The following is a 21,342-nucleotide window of genomic DNA, read 5'->3' as shown; positions in this document are numbered from 1 at the left end:
AGCTAGAAGCAGGTAGTCCCTAAAGGAACCTTATGGAAGGCAATTGCTGAAAGGAAGCTGTACATGAGAGGTAGACTCTAATAAGATGTACCACGTTGAACCCCTGGAGAGAAATGTTTTGTAACAGAACATAAGGAGGGAAGAACAATGTCCTGTGTAAAGTGGTTGTAAAACTCAGTGATGGAATTTGAACTAAGCACACATCTGCAGTGTTGACTGATCTCTCTCCAAAGTTCTAAGTGTAGTTTCTCTCTGGTGCTTCAGCATGAGTCACTTCTGAGAAGACACATGAGAGAAGAGCTCAAAATGGAACTCGTCTATTCACAACCCAGTTCTTCTGTGCGATCCTTTCCTCCAATCAGCTCTCGCACAGCAACTGCAGTCTCTTTCACCCTCTTCTCTGTGCTGCTCACAGTTGAAGAAAACTTTAACACGATCTGCACTATTAAAGAGTTGTAGAGCGGAGGTCGGCAACCCGTCAATCGCGGTCCACTTGACAGCAGGCAGGTGACAGGCAGACCGTCAATGGGTTCCTGCGCCGCCGACCTCTCTCTCTCTCTCTGAACAGCGAAGACCGGGACGAAGCACAGCTCGGGATGGAGGGTGGGAGGAGCTGACCAAATGAACTTTTTATGTTAAACCGCTGGTGATTAGATGCTAGGACACAGGGTGGTCCTAAGCAACCAATCACCAGCTTGCTAATATGAAAAGTCACTCTGCCAGCTCCCACCCTCTGAAAGGTACTGCCTCCGCTGTGTAGGACACTATGCTATGGGAGGGAAGGGGCAGAGGTGACTGCTATAGGGGAAAGGGGGGGGGGGGGCAGAAGACACACATGTGTGTGATGTGAAGGAGGCAGAGGACACCGTTACTGGCAGGGTCACCCCCATAGCTGTGTCTTCTACCACCCTTTTCTTATCACCCCCTCCCCCCCCCTGAACCCAGCCCACTCCTGAACCCTGCATTCTGAGCGCAGCCCACTCCTGAACCCTGCATTCTGAGCGCAGCCCACTCCTGAACCCTGCATTCTGAGCGCAGCCCACTCCTGAACCAAGCATTCTGAGCGCAGCCCACTCCTGAACCAAGCATTCTGAGCGCAGCCCACTCCTGAACCAAGCATTCTGAGCGCAGCCCACTCCTGAACCAAGCATTCTGAGCGCAGCCCACTCCTGAACCAAGCATTCTGAGCGCAGCCCACTCCTGAACCAAGCATTCTGAGCGCAGCCCACTCCTGAACCAAGCATTCCGAGCGCAGCCCACTCCTGAACCCTGCATTCCGAGCGCAGCCCACTCCTGAACCCTGCATTCTAAGCGCAGCCCACTCCTGAACCCTGCATTCTAAGCGCAGCCCACTCCTGAACCCTGCATTCTAAGCGCAGCCCACTCCTGAACCCTGCATTCTAAGCGCAGCCCACTCCTGAACCCTGCATTCTAAGCGCAGCCCACTCCTGAACCCTGCATTCTAAGCGCAGCCCACTCCTGAACCCTGCATTCTAAGCGCAGCCCACTCCTGAACCCTGCATTCTAAGCGCAGCCCACTCCTGAACCCTGCATTCCAAGCGCAGCCCACTCCTGAACCCTGCATTCTAAGCGCAGCTCACTCCTGAACCCTGCATTCTGAGCGCAGCCCACTCCTGAACCCTGCATTCTGAGCGCAGCCCACTCCTGAACCCTGCATTCTGAGCGCAGCCCAATCCTGAACCCTGCATTCTGAGCGCAGCCCAATCCTGAACCCTGCATTCTGAGCGCAGCCCAATCCTGAACCCTGCATTCTGAGCGCAGCCCACTCCTGAACCCTGCATTCTAAGCGCAGCCCACTCCTGAACCCTGCATTCTAAGCGCAGCCCACTCCTGAACCCTGCATTCTAAGCGCAGCCCACTCCTGAACCCTGCATTCTAAGCGCAGCCCACTCCTGAACCCTGCATTCTAAGCGCAGCCCACTCCTGAACCCTGCATTCTAAGCGCAGCCCACTCCTGAACCCTGCATTCTAAGCGCAGCCCACTCCTGAACCCTGCATTCTAAGCGCAGCCCACTCCTGAACCCTGCATTCTAAGCGCAGCCCACTCCTGAACCCTGCATTCTAAGCGCAGCCCACTCCTGAACCCTGCATTCTAAGCGCAGCCCACTCCTGAACTGTCCATGGATCTTTGTACTGTAGTGTAGGTCCTTGCATGCTATGAGAGAAAAATGGTGTGCACATGTGCAGCAAACTCTGGAGACCAAGACTTACACAAGTGCAATGGTGGCCTCAGGAAAAAAAGTCACAATAAACAGGGAAAATGGTGCCAAATATAATGAAAAGTGGGCCTAAACTGACTCTTCTGCCTATAAAGCTGCAACATACTTTTAAAATGTGGCAACCAGCTTTCTACTAAACCCCAGGGGATTGGAGCACAGCAACTACGTCCAGAAAAGGGCTGCAAGTCCGCACTTACTGCAGCAGATCATCATCTTCACAGGAGCAAAATATGCATGATCCTCATCCTGGCTTTGCCTACCTCAAAAGGCATACCTTCAAAGGTACCTTCAGGTACAGGGCTCCACTAACTAATGGACCATGGCCCTGGACCTGTATAACAGGCTGGGACTAACTCGACACAATGCACTATTTGCAAAGGCGAGTGCCTATTCAGGATCTAGCGCCTGAGGAAACATTGCAGGTCCACCCCACTTTTTCTTCCAGGCTCCCATAGACTCAACAGAGGAGTCAACCAATCCAGAAAGAGAGAGGCAAGTTACTCTCAGAAAGCAGACTTCCATCACCCAAGAACACTAGCAAAAAACTTAGCTTGAAGGGAGTGGGAGGGGTTATATAAGCGATGTCCTGGCAGTGGGGTCAATCAGGGAAGAAGTGGACTAGGTGTGGTCAGTTGCTGATTCACAAGCAACAGGCAACGCTGCTTTGAATTCAGAAAAAGTGCAGATCACCACAGGAAGCTGCACTAGTTGGACCAACAAACTCGATGGGAATGGCATACCCGTGCCGTTTCTTCAGAGCCATGCCACAAACAGCAACTCCCGCGTGAACGCATGTGAGTGGATGTCATCACCGGCGGTGACAGCACGCTGCTGGAGAGCTTCGATTTCAGGTAAGTCTTTCATAATATGCTAGTATGCGATGCAAAACCAAAAATCTTATATTTGGACAGTAGTATTGTCAGTCTGTTGGAAATGTTGGATGAATTAGCAGATTACACTAACAAATTGAAGCCAAACTCCAGCTCTTACTTTTTAGGTAGTTACAGTAAACTGTTTTTTTCTTCATTTTGTGATAAAGATTTAACATAAAATAAAAGCTTTTTAATCACAGGTACCAGTTAGTGGTAAATGGTTTGTCCTAACCCTCTAACTGCTACATCTGCAGGAAAATGTTTTAAATTTGAAAAAAAAACTTACTGGCAGGATCATTTGGTGAAAATAAAAGAACGCTTAAAGAGGAACTGCAGTCTGCTCACATAATTTGTAACAAAAATATCTTTGCCATTCTGAAGCTTCCCTCCAACCACTTTGCACATTTTATATATACTGTAATTCTGTACTTGCCAAAGATGCTGCAGAAATATCCCTCCACTGAGTCTAGCTTCAACCATTTTAACTGTGGGCAGCTGAAGCCGCTGCCTGTTCACTTCCTGGATTTACACAGAGGCACACCTCCAGCTCTGCAGCTCTCATTGGCCCTCTTATGATTCATCCCCCCTCCCTTCCTGGCAATCTCTCCAGAGAGAGCTGCCGTGCATGTCGTCATAAGCCTAGGCTTTTTACCACACAAGAAACAGGAAGTGAGCTGTATAAGGTATTTACTGTCAGAAAATAATATGTTTTACTATACAAATTTAAAACAAGGACAGAAGATTTAATAGACGGAAAGATTGGTAAAATATGGAAATAAGTGCAGCGCTGCACCAAATAGTATTGGAAAAAACAGAAAAAAAACAAAATTATATAGTGTACAATAAGCAGCTAACACACCTCTAGACAACAGGCAAAAGCAACAAATAATACAAATATAGTGTAGCGCTATGTGCACATATAAATAATGTGTCAGCTTTACCTTAACACACAAACAATATTGTAACAATAAGTGATACAGATAACGTAAAAAGTGACTGCAGTGAATAAATAGCGTGAATCAAAAAATATGACAAATATAAAATAAAAAAAAGTGTTTTTTTTTTTTTAAAAAAACATACATGTGTGATGAATCAAATAATATAGTTCATAAAAAATTGACAATTATATTGATGATAAAATAGTGGGATAGAAAACCACCAGTCTATAAATATATAAAGTGCAAAAAACTCCTGGGATTTCTACGTAAACGGAATAGTTCACTTCTGGCAAATGGATATGAAGGAAATCGCAAATGGGTGGAAGATCAAAATAAGTGACAGGACCATCACCGGAGCATCAAAAGAGGCTTACCAGAGTCTGATGACCTGAAAAGACATACGTCTTACAAGTCTCAGAAAGCGTGATGACCACCAGGTCTGGCGAGAAGAAACATCAAATAATCCTCAGCTTCCGAAAGGAGGGAGGGAGGGAGGAAGGGTCTCACCAAGGTTTTGATCGTCCCCAAGATAGTCCAACAGGCCCAGTAGATGTTTTAAAAATCATGCGAGAAGAAAAACTCACATGGCATCATATCGTTTAAAGACGACAATTTATTAAAATGGTAAAAATAAAACACTCACATGGTAGAAGATCAGAAACAGCTTATATAAAATCAGTTGCTGTAATCGTAAGGGGTCCACCCGACATGTTTCGGCGTACAAAGCCTTCATCTGGGGTGAAGGCTTTGTACGCCGAAACATGTCGGGTGGACCCCTTACGATTACCGCAACTGATTTTATATAAGCTGTTTCTGATCTTCTACCATGTGAGTGTTTTATTTTTACCATTTTAATAAATTGTCGTCTTTAAACGATATGATGCCATGTGAGTTTTTCTTCTCGCATGATTTTTAAAACATCTACTGGGCCTGTTGGACTATCTTGGGGACGATCAAAACCTTGGTGAGACCCTTCCTCCCTCCCTCCTTTCGGAAGCTGAGGATTATTTGACGTTTCTTCTCGCCAGACCTGGTGGTCATCACGCTTTCTGAGACTTGTAAGACGTATGTCTTTTCAGGTCATCAGACTCTGGTAAGCCTCTTTTGATGCTCCGGTGATGGTCCTGTCACTTATTTTGATCTTCCACCCATTTGCGATTTCCTTCATATCCATTTGCCAGAAGTGAACTATTCCGTTTACGTAGAAATCCCAGGAGTTTTTTGCACTTTATATATTTATAGACTGTTTGGTGGTGGTTTTCTATCCCACTATTTTATCATCAATATAATTGTCAATTTTTTATGAACTATATTATTTGATTCATCACACATGTATTTTTTTATTTTTATTTTTTTTAAAAACAACTCATTTTTTTGATTTTATATTTGTCATATTTTTTGATTCACGCTATTTATTCACTGCAGTCACTTTTTACGTTATCTGTATCACTTATTGTTACAATATTGTTTGTGTGTTAAGGTAAAGCTGACACATTATTTATATGTGCACATAGCGCTACACTATATTTGTAATAGACGGAAAGGTGAAAAAAAATTACTGAAGTTCCGCCTTAAAAAAAGAAAACAAATGCAGCCATCACATCTAAAACTGGTTAGCTGCAACATAATATTCCTTTTTTGGGTTTAGTACTGCTGTAAGCAGCAAATACAACACTACTCACTTTAGTGCAAGTTTGAAGAATCCACTTGCACTTGGCTGTAAAAATGAATATGTTAAACAAGGATAATAACGTGATTTACCTTATTCAAGATGAAATACTTAATCAACAAAAAGAGAGCACCAGACATCAGGCCGGATAGCAAGGGTGAAATGAACCAGGAAGCAACTGCAATAGAGATTCAACAGTAAAATAAGAAAAAATATATACATTCCATATGTTCAAAATTAAAAACAATGCACAATACTATTTTGTTACCAATGAAAACCATGCATTCAACCCAGCATGCAAAATCATCAGACCACTGTACAAATTGCCCCAGCAAATTCCTTGATTACATGCCATATTATGCAATAGGCCATGTTACAGTCCAAAGTCTATTCTTGTCAAATATTGAAATTTGGTTGCAATGCTCAAAAAGACAAAAAAAGAAAAATAAAATCGAGAGATTGGCATCAGGTATATTCAAGCAATGCTTACTTATCTTCCTATTGATAAATAAGGACAATAAATGCCTAAAGTGGGGTACACTAACAAAATGAGGCTAATGTTCATCCGATTTTTCTTGAGGTTTCACAGCAAAGCAGAACTGATGAAAGAAAATTCGTACGAAAATTCTAACGAATATTCTCGTACGACAAAGGCTTTTTTGTTGTTTATTGTTTCTGATCATACACAGTCTTTTTCTGATTTTTCTTGTACAAAAATTGTACGAAAACGGTACACATTAAAAAGCTGCTCATATTTCAACTCCGTCTTGGCAAAATAAGGTCTTCTCTTTAGAGTTAGGGCACTTTCACACTGGCAGCGCCTAGCCGTTGGCGGTAAAGCGCCGCTATTTTTAGCGGCGCTTTTAACCCCCGCTAGCAGCCGAAAAAGGGTTAAAAGCGCCTCTTTGCCGGCGCTGCCCATTGGGGGCGATTTAGGAGCGGTTTATACACCACTCCTACAGCACCTCAAAGATGCTGCTTGCAGGACTTTGAGAGTCCTGCCAGCACACCGCTCCAGTGTGAAAGTACTCGGGCTTTCACACTGGAGTGACAGGAGAGGCTCTTTACAGGTGCTATTTTTAGTGCTATAGCTCCAATAAAGCGCCTCAGTGTGAAAGGGGTCTTAGGGATACAGATAATCATGTATTTAACATCCCTGCCTTTTATTTCTGTAGCTAGTGGCCCAAGCACGCTGTAGTAGTAAGTCTCAGATATCACAAGACCTTTTTTTACCCCACAATTTCCTGACTTATAACTACTAGTATATTTTTCTTGAATCAGCACAAGTAAGTGTGGGGCTGGTAGGTTGCATCGCTGAAGCTACAAGAGATTCCTGAAAACTTTGATATAATATTTCCAACTAGGGATCAACCGATTATCTGTGCGGCAGATATTTACTTTTTTAGAAGTATCGGTAAAAAAACTGACCGATATTGCTCCAAGGGGTTTTACCATGGCGATGCCTGCAGCTATCACCCCAGTACCGTTCTTTGGACCGGACGGTCGGCTTTATTGTAATAACTGATGCGGCTCGGCTGTTATTACAAGCAGCGGGAGAGGACATACAAACTCCCCCCCAGGCAACCCGCCGGCACTTCCACCGGATGGCCGAAGACCCGAGCGAAGCTAGTAACCCGGAAGCGATGTCATGACATCACTTCCCGGATTACTTACTACCTTAAAAAGGTGCCAGTTTTAAAAAAAATAAAGTACTCAAAAAGGACAAAGGAGGGATTTGGGGTCTTATACCTGTCACTGCCTATTACTGTCACAAGGGATGTTTACATTCCCTGTGACAGCAATAACAGTGATAAAAAAAAAAAAAATTTAAATGTACAAAATATCAGCAAAAAATAGGATTTTTTAAAACAGCTTACCTGTAAAATCCTTTTCTTTCGATGGACATCACGGGACACAGAGCCTCAGTAATTACTGATGGGTTATATAGGTATCACTGGTGATTGGACACTGGTCACACCCTAATCAGGAAGTTCAACCCCCTATATAATCCCTCCCCTTGCAAGGATACCTAAGTTTTGTAGCCAAGCAATATAGTGTATTAGAAGAGGGGCGGGACCTCTGTCTCCCGTGATGTCCATCGAAAGAAAAGGATTTTACAGGTAAGCTGTTTTTAAAAAATCCTAAATTTTCTTTTTCTCGAACATCATGGGACACAGAGCCTCAGTAATTACTGATGGGATGTCCCAGAGCAATGCTACCTGAGGGGAGGGGAACCACAACCAAGTAGGGTGCAATCAGACCTGAGGACCTCGTACTGCTGCCTGCAGCACACTACGCCCAAAGGCGATATCCTCATGCCTTCTCACATCCACCTGATAAAATCTGGTGAATGTATGAACTGAAGACCAGGCTGCGGCCTTGCAGATTTGAGCCATAAAGGGCCAGTGATGCACTGGCCAAGAAGCACCAATAGCCCTTGTGGAATGTGCCCTGATCTGAAACGGAGTAATCTTCTGTTTCAAACCGTAAGCTTGAATGATCAATTGTCGAATCCACTTAGAAATGGTAGCTTTTGATGCTGCTTGTCCTCTACTGGGTCCTTCTGGCAGCACAAACAAAACACCCGTCTTGCGAATCTGAGCAGTTGCTTCCAGATAGGCCTTGACTGCTCTTACTACATCCAAAGAATGTAGTGACCCTTCTTCTGTAGAAGAGGGATCTGGAAAAAAGGAAGGCAGAACAATGTCTTGGTTTAGATGAAAATCAAACCACCTTCGGTAAAAAACTAGGATGAGGGCGCAGTACCACTCTATCCTTGTGAACAATCAAATAAGGCTCTTTACAGGAAAGAGCTGCTAATTCTGAAACTCTTCTAGCAGAAGAGATGGCTACCAGAAAAATTAACTTCCTTGTCAGCAAGACCAAAGGAATCTGACGTATTGGTTCAAAAGGCTGTTTCTGTAACAGACAGAACCAAGTTCAAATCCCAGGGGTTTAGGGGCGTCTTAACCGGAGGATTAAGCCGCGTCACCCCCTGCATAAAGTTTTGGGCCAAAGAATGCGAAGCAAGTGGCCGTTGAAATAATACTGATAAAGCCGAGACCTGGCCCTTGATGGTACTCAAGGCCAGCTTCATCTCTAATCCCAATTGTAGAAAATCACATATTTTCTGGGATGCCAACCCCTGGATTCACACCAGGATATATAAGCTTTCCAGATTCTCTGATAAATCATTCTGGAAGCTGGCTTCCTTGCATTGATCAAGGTAGATACCAGAGGACCTGAAAGTCCACGATTCTTCAGAACGTGGGTCTCAATAGCCAAACCGTCAAATTTAGCATTTGTAAGGCAGGATGGAACACTGGACCTTGAGATTACAGGTCTGGGCGTACCGGTAGGGTCCACGGGGAACCCACCGTCATCCTTACCATTTCTGCATACCAAGTCCTTCTGGGCCAAGCGGGGGCCACCAGAAGTACCGACTTCCTTTCCAGCCTGATCCTGCGAAGGAGTCGTGGCAGTAGCAGAATAGGCGGAAATGCATAAATCAGTGAGAACTGATGCCACGGAATCACCAACGCATCTGTCCCGCATGCAAGAGGATCCCTCTTCCTTGCCACAAATCTGTCTATCTTTTTGTTGCATCCGGATGCAAAGAGATCTGCATCTGGGACCCCCAATCTTTGGCATATGGCCCAAAAGACGTCGGGAAGCAGAGACCATTCCCCTGGGAGTAACTGCTGGCGATAGTCTGCCTGCCAGTTCTCTATCCCTGGAATGAAAAAAACTGCCGATATGCCTGGCACCTGCATCTCTGCTCAGGCTAAGATCTGGATCACCTCCTTTTGAGCAGCTCGGCTCCGGGTGCCTCCCTGATGATTGACATATGCCACTGCTGTGGCATTGTCGGACTGGATCCTGACCGGCCAACCCTGTAGCCTGATAGTCCAGGCTTTTAGGGCTAGATATACCGCACGGATCTCCAGAATGTTGATGGTTAGGGTCCTCTCAGTCTCAGACTATAGCCCCTGGATCGCAGACTGTTCCAGAACTGCTTCCCAACCTGACAGACTGGCATCTGTTGTTACCACCGTCCAGGTAACCGGTAGAAAGGATTTCCCCTTCTGCAGGTTTTCGGGTATGAGCCACCAATTGAGGCTCTGACGCACCGCATGCGACAGGTGCATCGGAAAATCTAATGCCTGAACCTTCTTGTTCCAGGCCGACAGAATACTGTGTTGCAGTAGTCTTGAATGGAACAGAGCATAGGAAACTGCTTCGAATGAAGACCCCATCTTTCCTAGCAGCCTCATACAAAGGCGGACAGAAGGCCCCTTCTTGGTCCTGACTGTCAGAATCAGCTCCCTTAAAGCAGATATCTTTGCCTGAGGTAGAAATACTTTCTCCTGGCTTGTATCTATGATCAGACCTAAATACTCCAGTCTTCTTACTGGGTTTAGGAAAGATTTTCCTGGGTTGAGGATCCAACCTAGATGTTCCAGATACTTGACCGTGGTCCACAAGTTCCCATTCAAGGAAGCTACCGACTGGTCTATCAAGAGCAGGTCGTCTAGGTATGCTATGACAGTCATACCCTGAGCCTTTAATCTGGCCAGAGGAGGAGCCGCGATCCTTGTGAACACTCGAGGTGCAGTGGCTATCCCGAAGGGCAGAGCCACAAACTGGAAATGGCACCCTCCTACTACTTCGAACCGCAGAAACTTCTAATGAGTAGGAAAAATGGGCACATGTAGATATGCATCTCTGATATTAATCGATGCCAATAATTCTCCTCCCTGCAGGATGGAAACTATTGTCCAAATTGATTCCCTGCGGAAGGACTGAATCCTTAAGAATTGATTCAGATGTCTTAAATCCAGAATGGGTCTGACATCCCCATTTGGTTTTTGGACCGTAAAAAGGTTGGAATAGAAACCCAATCCTTGATCCTTTGTGGGAACCACCCTGATGACCTCCTGCGACAAAAGTCGCTCTAACGCTAGAAGGAGCGACTGCTTCTTCTCTGGGTCTCTGGGAACACTTGATCTGAGGAAATGAGGAGAGGGAAATTCTTGGAACTCCAGCTTGTACCCTAAGGTTACCGTGGAGATTACCCATCTGCCCCCGAAGTGCTCCTGCCAGAGCTCTAAGAACTGTAGCAGTCTTCCCCTCATTCGAGCGAGCGGAGGCGCCCCTTCATGAAGAGGCCTTAGTGTCTTGTCTAGAAGACTTCTTCCCCCAGGACTTCTTTTGTCCCTGGGGTTGACTCTTGTTTGTAGCCCCAGACAGAGGCCGTAGCCCCTGGCGCTGGGGAGTGAGTCCGTTTGAAAGAGGGACATTTACTCTTCTTAACAGGTAAGAGTACTTTTCCCACAGGAGATTCTCTTGATATAGTTATCCAAGTCTTCTCCAAACAACCTTGCACCACGAAAAGGGGTGCTTCGGCTGACCAATTTTTCAACCATAAGATTCTACGCATATGCACCAACCCAAGTGAAAGACAAGAGGTTTGCATGATAGAATCTCTGATGGCGTCAACAACCTAACATAAGGCCGCTGGAAGGTTAGCACACCCCTGGGCCTGTTGTTCAGGTAATACTTTGGTGACCTACTTAACCTGGTCTCTTAAGTACTGACAGACTCCAATCGCTGCTGATCCTGCTAAGGAAAAAACATCCTTTAATAAGGATTCCATCTTTTTATCCACAGGATCCCTGAGCATCTGAGCGTTGTCTACAGGACAAGTCAGACTACTATTTACAGAGGGAATGGCCGCATCAATGGCCGGCATTCCCCACATCTTAATAAATTTTTCTTCCATAGGATAAAGTGCTGAAAACTTTTTCGGCGGAAGAAATCGCTTATCTGGGTGCTTCCACTCAGAATAAAAAGGAGCTTTTCAAGTAATTTATGAACAGGAAAAGCATGTGCTGCTTGGAAAGGTTTCAGTGACCCCAAAGCAGAAGAGGATTCTTTAGCAGTTTCAGGTACGGGCAACTTAAATGTGGAGCGGACCAATCCAGTAAGGATCTGCACTAAGACTTTCTCCTCTTGGGAAGTCGCAGAGGATCCCTCTCCACCTGATTCCTCCGAAGAGGAATCATCCGTCCCATCCCGATCCTCTGAAAGGGATTCATCTCCTTTATCCCAGAACTCCTCTTCCTGAGGGTCTTGGGGAACAGAAGAAGGCCTAGTGCGTTTTCTTCTACTGAGTGAAGACGTAATCACTGCCATTAATCATTCCTCTAGACCATTAATGGTTGAGGAAAAAAACCTCTTGTGTAATATATACAGGGGCTGAAGTGCCAGAAGCAGGTGTAGCCCCTGACCCCAACGGCTCTCCCTGGCTAGCCATCCCTGGCCCTTCAGGGGGGGAGGATGCTGCTGACAGGGGGCCCTCAGAACCTGAACGAGATCCCCTAGTGTCTCTGGTTCTTGGGGTGCTTGAACCTCTTCTACCCATAGTGCAAAGCAACAAAGGTGTGAGGTATACAAATGAACACTGCCTGCTGAGCGATGTAGTCTGGCTAAAAGCCTTGCTACCCAATGCTCAGTCTGGTGTTACTTCAGTAAATGCTGCCTAGGAGAATGCCTGTGTCCCACCTTACATGCGACCGTCAGCTCTGTGTCTCTCCAAAGGCTGTGTGCACCTGTACAGAGTGCCTTTAATAGCCTGCAGCTGGCCTGAGTGGGAGTCTAAGCACCTGTGCTGACGTCCCGCCCCCCCTCGAGTTTTGAAAAAAAACGAGCGCTTCCCGCGCTGGGCGACTCTCCTGAAATACTATGGAGGAAGGCTGGGGGAGGGGGAGGAGGCAGAGAAGCTGGTAGTGAAGACCTGCCTAAAAAACGGCAATGGTCGGAAATGGCGGCCGAGGCAGCGGTGCCTGGGCGGTATAACCACTTTCTAGACCCCTGTGGCCTCCCTCTCTGTAGCCTGGGGGGAACATTCAAACATGAGAAATCCCCCCCATCCATCCTACCGTGAGCCGGCCTGAGACCCTGAAACATGTGCAGCATGAACACTGAGACAGACAATCCAGCATGACAAGGTTTGTGCTCTTGGCAGCCCCCGGTGGTCACAATAGGCATAGCATGCATTTACATTAAAGGTGAAACCTACTAGAATTAGAAAATTCTGTGGAATCTCCTCTTACCTTATCCAGCCGCAGGGTTCAGTTTACACAGACCCAATCTTCACCTCTCACGGTGGGCTCCGTTTGAAAAAACCGTCAGAGACTGGGTCCCCCTACGAATAGGGGGATCCTGCAGTTCTGGGCCCGTAAAGCACCCAGCTAGAAATTAGGCTAGAAAACCATTTTCTAATATGCGGGGTCCAGCTCTCTAAAAAGAGAAGTGTTACAGGTAAAAACCTCGTTTCTTCGGACACGAGGCCCGGGTACCATCCAATTCGGCCTAGAAAGGACACTTTGAATGGATCCGGTCTGCCTAGCTTGCCCCAGTATAGGATATAGGATATTCCCTTTGGGGCTTCAGCACAGGACATCTTTACACGTCCATCACCTAAGACACTGGCGTAAAAACTGAGGTATCCCTGCAAGGGGAGGGATTATATAGGAGGTTGAACTTCCTGATTAGGGTGTGACCAGTGTCCAATCACCTAGTGATACCTATATAACCCATCAGTAATTACTGAGGCTCTGTGTCCCGTGATGTTCGAGAAAGAAAATATCATCTATCAGCAGGAGAGGTGGCCGAAATATCGATATCGTATTGGCACCGAAAAAACTATATCGGTCGATCCCCATTTCCAACAACCGTCATGTTTGCACTAACCAGCTGAACATGCGCCCAGAGGGAAACCATATCACAGGAAGTGACCTTTAAAAGAAAAAAAATTATACAGAAAAGCAGAGCCTGATGCATACCAAAATGCATGGAAACATGCTACTGCTTCTGTGAGCTTCAGGTGAAAATGGAAACTAAATTATGAGACACCAACTTCAAAGCAAGCAAAGTTGAAAAATGGTGCTAAAAAAAATAAAAATAAAATGGGATAGTGTTTTAACCCCTTCATGACCACGCTATAGCCAAATGACAGCTACAGTGAGGTTGCACATTGCCAAGAGGGAGTCATATGACGTCCTCCCGTGCTTGAGCATTGGCAGTGATCTGTAATCAGCTGATCACAGATCAGGGTAAAGAGCCAATCACAGCAGCTCTCTACCATGTGACCAACTGTGTTCAATCACAGCTGATCACAGTGTAAACAGCATTTGCCAGTTATCGGCAATCCTCTCCTCGCACTGAAATTGCGTGAGAAGATGAGAGCTAAGCAGCAATCCACACAGGGGACATCTACACTGATCATCAAGGTCCTGATTACCAGTGCAGCCCCATCAGTGCACATTAGTGAAGGAGAAAAATTACTTGTTTACATAATGTTATATCAAAACAGAGAAAATTGTTTTCCCTTTTCAAAATTTTACCAAAATAAAAAACCCAGTGGCAATTAAATACCACCAAAAGAAAACTCTATCAGTGTAAAAAAAAAAATAAAAAAAATTTCATATGGGTACAGCGTTGCATGACGGCACAATTGTCATTCAAAATGCGACAGCTGAAAATAGGCCTTGGCAAGAAGGGGGTGAAATTGTCCAGTAGGCAAGTGGTTGATGAATAAAACAAAAACACACTTAGTTATAAGACTAAGGCTCCATACACACTGGGCTTAAAAAAAAAACCGCTCATATCGGAGTAATTTTTTTGTACAAAGTTTAGATGAGTTTAGGAGAGTTACGTGAACCAGGTGGGGTTTTTTCCTGCCTCTAAACGTTAAGCTCAAAATATGCCTGTAATCGTTCTAATGTGCATGACACATATAATAACATTGAGCTGCTCCTTCTACAGGCAGAACACAAAACTCAAGTAGAAGCAACGTTTAAGCCAGTGTGCATGGAGCCTAATACTTCATCTAACAGACATGCTTTACTTTTTTTTTTTTTTTTTTTTTTTTTTAGACATCCTCTATTTTGTAACAGGAGTTTCATCACATCTGAGGAGGTTGGCTACAGTTAACGGATGCCAAGATATAAATAAACTTCAGCTATCGAGTAGTACATTAAGATGTAAAGGACTCCAAACAAGGGTTTAGTGGCACAGAGGAGATGAAAAGAAAATTCAAATTTACTTGAAGAGGAAATATCATTTGATGTGAAGTAGCCCACAGACAGAAAAAATCCCCAGAGCCATTACAGAGACTTCCCTTGTCCATGTAACTGCTGCGCTTATAAACCTACCACAAAATGTTGTGAGATGGTTTTAAGCAAATCACTATTACACAAAAATTCTGACACATGGCCAAGGCTGCACTCCTTATAGGTGTCTTGCTTCCTACACTAAATCAACCATTGCCTACAAATTTGCTTGTGGATATATGACTTCCCTTTTTATGACAGGCTGGGTCATGCCAAAATAAACAAGCTTCCTGCAGGATGCATCAGAGAGTCCCGCCTGATCAATATCCACTTAGATGCTGAATAGGTGCAAAAGAAAATCTAGTTCCAAAATGAATGCATCTGACCTAAATATATTTACACTTCATCATCCACTAGTTCTGCTCAGTCACCAAATACAAGGATGTATGTACACCCAAAAATCTGGCAACTTGAATATAAATAGGCCAGAGAGACCTGATCACAAAGTAAACACCTAGTTTTTAACCTAAAGTTGCTTTTGTGCTTTAGTACTTTGTATGCCAAAAAAGTGCAATTATATAAAAAGATAGAGAATAAATACAGTACGTTTTTGTGAATAGATTATATTCATTCTTGATACCATATCTCCTACCTACAGCAAGTACATGTGAGTGAATGTTGCGCATTTAGGGAAGATAATTGTAACTGAAAGAAAACCTCTTCTGCACTATATATTGAGACACATACACCATGTTTAGCCCAGATATTTCTTGAAATGTATTCCACATACCCTCACTCAATAAAGGAAATGTCAATTACCAATCTTGACAAGCTGCATCCACTGCACGCTATGTGTACCAATGGCAACCAGGGAGAATCCAATTGTTGCTCCGACAATGCAATGCGTTCCAGAGATAGGAAGCTTCAAGAAAGATGCAATCAACTGCCAAACAGCCGAACCTGCAAAAAAGAATTCGGATATTAGACAAGTAATACATACTGCTGAATTTCCCCATAAGCAACATAACCAGTTTACATTTTCAAATAAAGCTTGCGTTTCCATTACATACCTTGTTTTAGGCCCAAAGACCTCATATCTGGTTCCTTGCGCTTCTATACGCAATGCAAGCAGATTGTGGCTTGTTTGAGGGGCCAGCAGGGTGCTGAACAAAGCTTCCTAAAAACATAGCACCCTGTCTCAGTATTCCTCTCAAGAGCCATCAACCTTGACCAAGCAAGTTCTGCCAATACCAAAATGCCTTGCTTGATGGATGTCAATCAGGGGTGTACATTCCTAGGTAGACTGTATTTGTATTTAGTGTGCCCTAGGTAATGACCACATACGGGCATACATTATCACAGGGGCTGATATCTACCACATGAAAAGGATGGGCAAAGACAGTAAAGGCTGGGGGGAAAGAGTTAGATAATGCTGGACATCCTCCATCCAAAATAAGGCATGCTCTGACACGATACAGCTTTTAATGCACACTTTGAGAAGGTCACATCAGAGCAAGCAATTTCAGAAGCCTGTAGAACACAGGCTGAAGGTGAAGGCTTGAGTTTAAAAATGGGAAAATAATAATTATAGTGAGTTTTGTGGTTTACCAGAAAACACTTTGATATGTTCATTTTTTTACGGTTCCTATTAGGCTGAAAGATTTGAACTCAGCGAGAGGAACGATAAAAACCGATATAGACAGCCACCAAAGCTGGGCAATAGCTTCATGTTCCTCATCTGCTGAGTGCACCATTAAAGTTGTTGTAAAGGCTGAATTTTTTTTACCTTCATGCTTTCTATGTGAAGATAGAAAAAAAAAAAAAAAAAAACACAACAACAACAACACACACCACACTACGTGCTGCTCCCCCCCAATACTCACCCCTCGATCCAGTGATATGCAGCACGGTAGCCTCGGCTGTCCCAGGTCTCTCTCTCCTCATTGGCTGCGATAAAGCAGCGGGAGCCAGTGGCTCACACTACGGTCAATCAAAGCTAGTGAGCCCATGAAGAGAGAGCTTGTGCGGGGCTGAGCCACGGCTCTATGTGTCTTATGGACGTATAGAGCTGTGCTCTGCAACAAGCATACACCAGTGCCCCCATAGCAAGGGGCTTGCTATGGAGCAACTGGTCAAGGGGGAAAAGGCAGGAGTGCAGGCAGGGGACCTAAGAAGAGGATTGGGGCTGCTCTGTGCAAAACCATTGCACAGAGCAGGTAAGTAAAACAGGTTTGAAAAAGAAAAAAAAAAAGAAAAAGAAAAAAAAGAAACACACACACACACACACACACACACTAAAGAAAAGTACAGCTGTGGGTAAACGTTTTGAGAATGGCACAAATATTTTCACAAAGTCTTCTGCCTCAGTGTTTATGATGCCAATTTGCATATACTCCAGAATGTTATGAAGAGTGATCAGATGAAGTCCCTCTTTGCTATGAAAATAAAAACTTAATCCAATAAAAAAACATTTCCACTGCATTTGTGAAGAATGTTTCAAGGCGTCCAAGAAAGTCCAGGACCGTCTCCTACAGTTTATTCAGCTGCAGGATCGGGGCACCACCAGTGCAGAGCTTGCTCAGGATTGGCAGCAGGCTGTTGTGAGTGCATCTGCACACACTTTGAGGTGAAGACTTTTGGAGGATGGCCTGGTGTCATGTAGGGCAGCAAAGAAGGCACTACAGGGACAGACTAATAGTCTGCAAAAAGGTACAGAGATTGGACTGCTGGGGACTGGGGTAGTCCTTTTCTCTGATAAATCCCCTTTCACATTGTTTGGGGGAACTGGAAAAAACCTGATCTGGAGAAGAAAAAGTGAGCACTATCATCAGTCCTGTGTCATGCCAACAGTAAAGCATCCTTAGACAATTCATGTGTGGGGTTGCTTCTCAGCCAAGGGAGTGGGCTCACTCACAATTTTGCCTAAGAACTAGGGCTGAAACAACTAATCGATTGACAACTAATCGATTATGAAAATATGAAATTACTAATCGATTAATCGGCCAGTAACATAATGGGGTTAAAAAACACTAAAATGAGCCCTTTATAGTACAAAAAGAACAAATCGCTACTGTAAATATTACTTTCACAGGTCTACAGTAAAAAAATGAGCAACTTACAGTAGTGATTATCTGTTTTTTTGTACTATAAGGCCCCTTTCACACTGGGGCGGTAGGGGGGCGTCGAGGGTAAAACAGCGCTATTTTTAGCGCTGTTTTACCGCGGTATTCGGCCGCTAGCGGTGCGGTTTTAACCCCCCGCTGGCGGCCGAAAAAGGGTTAAAACCACTCGTATAGCGCAGCTATAGCCGCGGTATTGCCACGGTATAGCCGCGCTGTCCCATTGATTTCAATGGGCAGGAGCGGTTTAGGAGCGGTGAATACACCACTCCTTCACCGCTCCAAAGATGCGGCTGACAGGAGATTTTTTCTTCTCCTGCCAGCGCACCGCTTCAGTGTGAAAGCCCTCGGGAGGCTGGTGGAGGCGGTTTGTAGGCGGTATTTTTAGCGCAATAACGCCTGCAAACCGCCCCAGTGTGAAAGGGGCCTATAGGGCTATTTTTAGTTTTTTTTAACCCAATTATGTTACTAAACGTCTTAGACCTGGTTCACACCTATGTGTTTTTTTGGTGCTTTTTGCAGAAACGCACTACAGTTCATTTACATGGTTTCCTATGGGACAAATTCACATCTATGTTTTTATCAGCCGCTGCGTATTTGGAAAGGGTCGGGACTTTTAACGCAAAACGGTGCTTTTTTTGGTTCAATATACTTCAATGGAGAAGCTGCAGAAAAGCATGTAATGCATTTTTTGCAGAAATTTGTGTTTTTTTAATCTGCCCAACAAATTGCCCAAAAAACAAAACAGCAAAAAGCACTGCAGAAACAGATCAAAAGGCAAACTGCATAGGTGTGTACCGAGCCTTATACTGGACACACCGATTCATTTTCAGACCAGAATATTCAGACGAAAAATCTTTGTACATTCGCTGAATGAAAGAATGTTGTTTGAAATTTTCACTCCTTTTTAAAATCAATGTAATTTCTGAACGAAAACTACATACTCTGAAAATTCTTTTGACCAAGAAGTTTTCTATAATTTCCAAATTTTACCATCACTGTGGTTGAAAACAAATGTCGATTTGACCCCACTAACAATTAGAAAATCAAATGAACGTTCTTAAAATGGCTTTTTTTTTTTTTAAGGAAAACATTGTTTTTTAAATAAAAAAAAGTGATCTCCGAGTCTGATATTTACCAGATTTACCCTTTAATAGTATATACAGAATATCTCTTCTGTCTGTTATTCTCAGAGTGGATTAGATATTTTGCTTCCTAACCATATACTGTAGTTGGTTATTTATATTTACCACTGCATAGAGATATTTAAGAATAAATTGCCTTTTTTTAAACTTTACATATTAACTAAATTATACACCACACTTTTTTTTTTTTATTAACCGATTAATCGAAACAATAAATCGGCCAACTAATTGATTATGAAAATAATCGTTAGTTGCAGCCCTACTAAGAACACAGCCATGAATAAAGAATGGTAAAAAACATCCTCCGAGAGCAACTTCTCCCAACCATCCAAGAACAGTTTGGTGACAAACAATGCCTTTTCCAGCATGATGGAGCACCTTGCCATAAGGCAAAAGTGATAACCAAGTGGCTTGGGGAACAAAAACATGGACATTTTGGGTCCATGGTCAGGAAACTCCTCAGACCTTAAGCACTTGACAACTGGGCACTTAAACCCCCTTCCTAACCAGACCAATTTTCTGCTTTCGGTGCTCTCACATTTTGAATGACAATTACTCAGTCATGAAACACTGTACCCATATGAATTTCTGTCCTTTTTTTCCTACAAAACAGAGCTTTCTTTTGGTGGTATTTAATCACCGCTGGGTTTTTTGTGCTATAAAATAAAAAAATAAAATAAAAAAATGAAAATTCGGTCAAAAAAAAAAAAAAAAAAATTATCTTTGTTTCTGTTAAAATTTATTGGCGAGTATTGGCAGAGTTTTGCACATTATTGCAGAGTTTTGCACATTATTGCAGAGTTTTGCACATTATTGCAGAGTTTTGCACATTATTGCAGAGTTTTGCACATTATTGCAGAGTTCTGCACATTATGGGCACAGAGCAGCACTGTGGGCACAGAGCAGCACTGTGGGCACAGAGCAGCACTGTGGGCACAGAGCAGCACTGTGGGCACAGAGCAGCACTGTGGGCACTACAGATCCAGCCCACAGAGCTGCTAAAAACGATCTCTCCCCCTCTCCCACTGTACAGATCGGTACAGAGAGGGGAAGGAGGAATCATCATCATGACGCCGGTTTGTTTACAAGTGATCGCTCAGTCATTTGATGGAGCGATCACGTGGTAAACAGCCGCTACAAGTGCCCATCTACCACGATCTGTGATGCGGCAGGTCTTCCGGGGGGGGGGGGGGGCACGCAAGAGAAACATTCTGGGAGGACGTCCATGGACGCCCTCCCAGAATAAGCCGACTGCGCTGTAGCCGTCTTTCGGCTATGGCCCGGTCGGCAAGTGGTTAATCCCATTGAGAATTTGCGGTCAATCCTCAAGGAGGAAGGTGAACAAAAAACCTCCAAAATTCTGAGAAACTCCAAGCATTGATTATGCAAGAATGGGCTATCAGTCAGAATGTGGCGCAGACGTTGATTGACAGCATGCCATGGCGAATTGCAGAGGTCTTTAAAAAGAAGAGTCAATACTGCAAATATTGACTCTTTGCATAAACCTGAATGTAATTGTCAATAAAAGCATTTGACACTTACGAAATGCTTGTAATTATACTTCAGTATAGCATAGAACAGGGGTCTTTAAACCACTGCCCTCCAGTTGTTCATGAACTACAATTCCCATCATGTCTAGTCATGTCTGTGAATGTCAGAGTTTTACAATGTCTTATGGGAAGTGTAGTTCTGCAACAGCTGGAGGGCCGTAGTTTGAGGATCCCTGCCATAGAACCATCTGACAAAAAGATCTAAAACACTGAAGCAGCAGACTGTTAAAATGAATATTTGGGTTATTCTCAAAAGTTTTGGCCACGGCTATAGTGCTGCAGCAATTGAATAGCTTTGACTGAAATTTTGATAGCTGGCACTAATTGTATTCTATAGTTTCACTAGCCATTAGGGCCCATTCCCACATGTGGCCAGGCATGGTAAAACAGGGAGTGGTAAAACCATGTCTTAACTGTCTAAGTCCCCTTTTACACAGGGAAGATTTTGTTCCGATTAGCATGTGGTCTGTAAATTTATGGCAGATGACACATCTGTGTCCACAAAACCCGCTCTGCTCTATGGGTGTCCAGGAGGAAATGACGTACCTTGCCACGGCTAAGCTAGGACGGAAGTAAACCTTTGTACTTCAAAAAAGGTAACAAATAATAAAAAAAAAAAAAAAAGGTATATTTAAAAAGGAGGGGTGGTCTTTAGTTTAAGACCAAGTAGTAAAGTTGGGTGGAACTCCACTT

The 21,342-nt window shown here is 44.1% G+C and overlaps 1 protein-coding gene across 4 annotated transcripts in view; it reads right to left on the bottom strand.

Moving 5' to 3' along the window:
- SLC20A2 (solute carrier family 20 member 2) overlaps positions 1–21,342 on the bottom strand; it is a 182,110-nt gene that overhangs the window by 28,654 nt on the left and 132,114 nt on the right. For all 4 annotated transcript variants that reach the window (XM_073598032.1, XM_073598038.1, XM_073598021.1 and 1 more), the window contains exons 3-4: positions 15,655–15,795; positions 5,812–5,897 (exon numbers count right to left, since the gene is read on the bottom strand). In XM_073598032.1, coding sequence (XP_073454133.1) covers positions 5,812–5,897; positions 15,655–15,795 — 227 coding nt within the window. The remainder of the gene's footprint in view (positions 1–5,811; positions 5,898–15,654; positions 15,796–21,342) is intronic.

The sequence above is a fragment of the Aquarana catesbeiana genome, linkage group LG01, assembly GCF_042186555.1.
Source record: "Aquarana catesbeiana isolate 2022-GZ linkage group LG01, ASM4218655v1, whole genome shotgun sequence".
In the NCBI taxonomy this organism is placed as follows: Eukaryota; Metazoa; Chordata; class Amphibia; order Anura; family Ranidae; genus Aquarana; species Aquarana catesbeiana.
The sequence above is the reverse complement of the archived record's forward strand: the minus strand, read 5'-3'. Positions and strand labels throughout refer to the sequence as shown.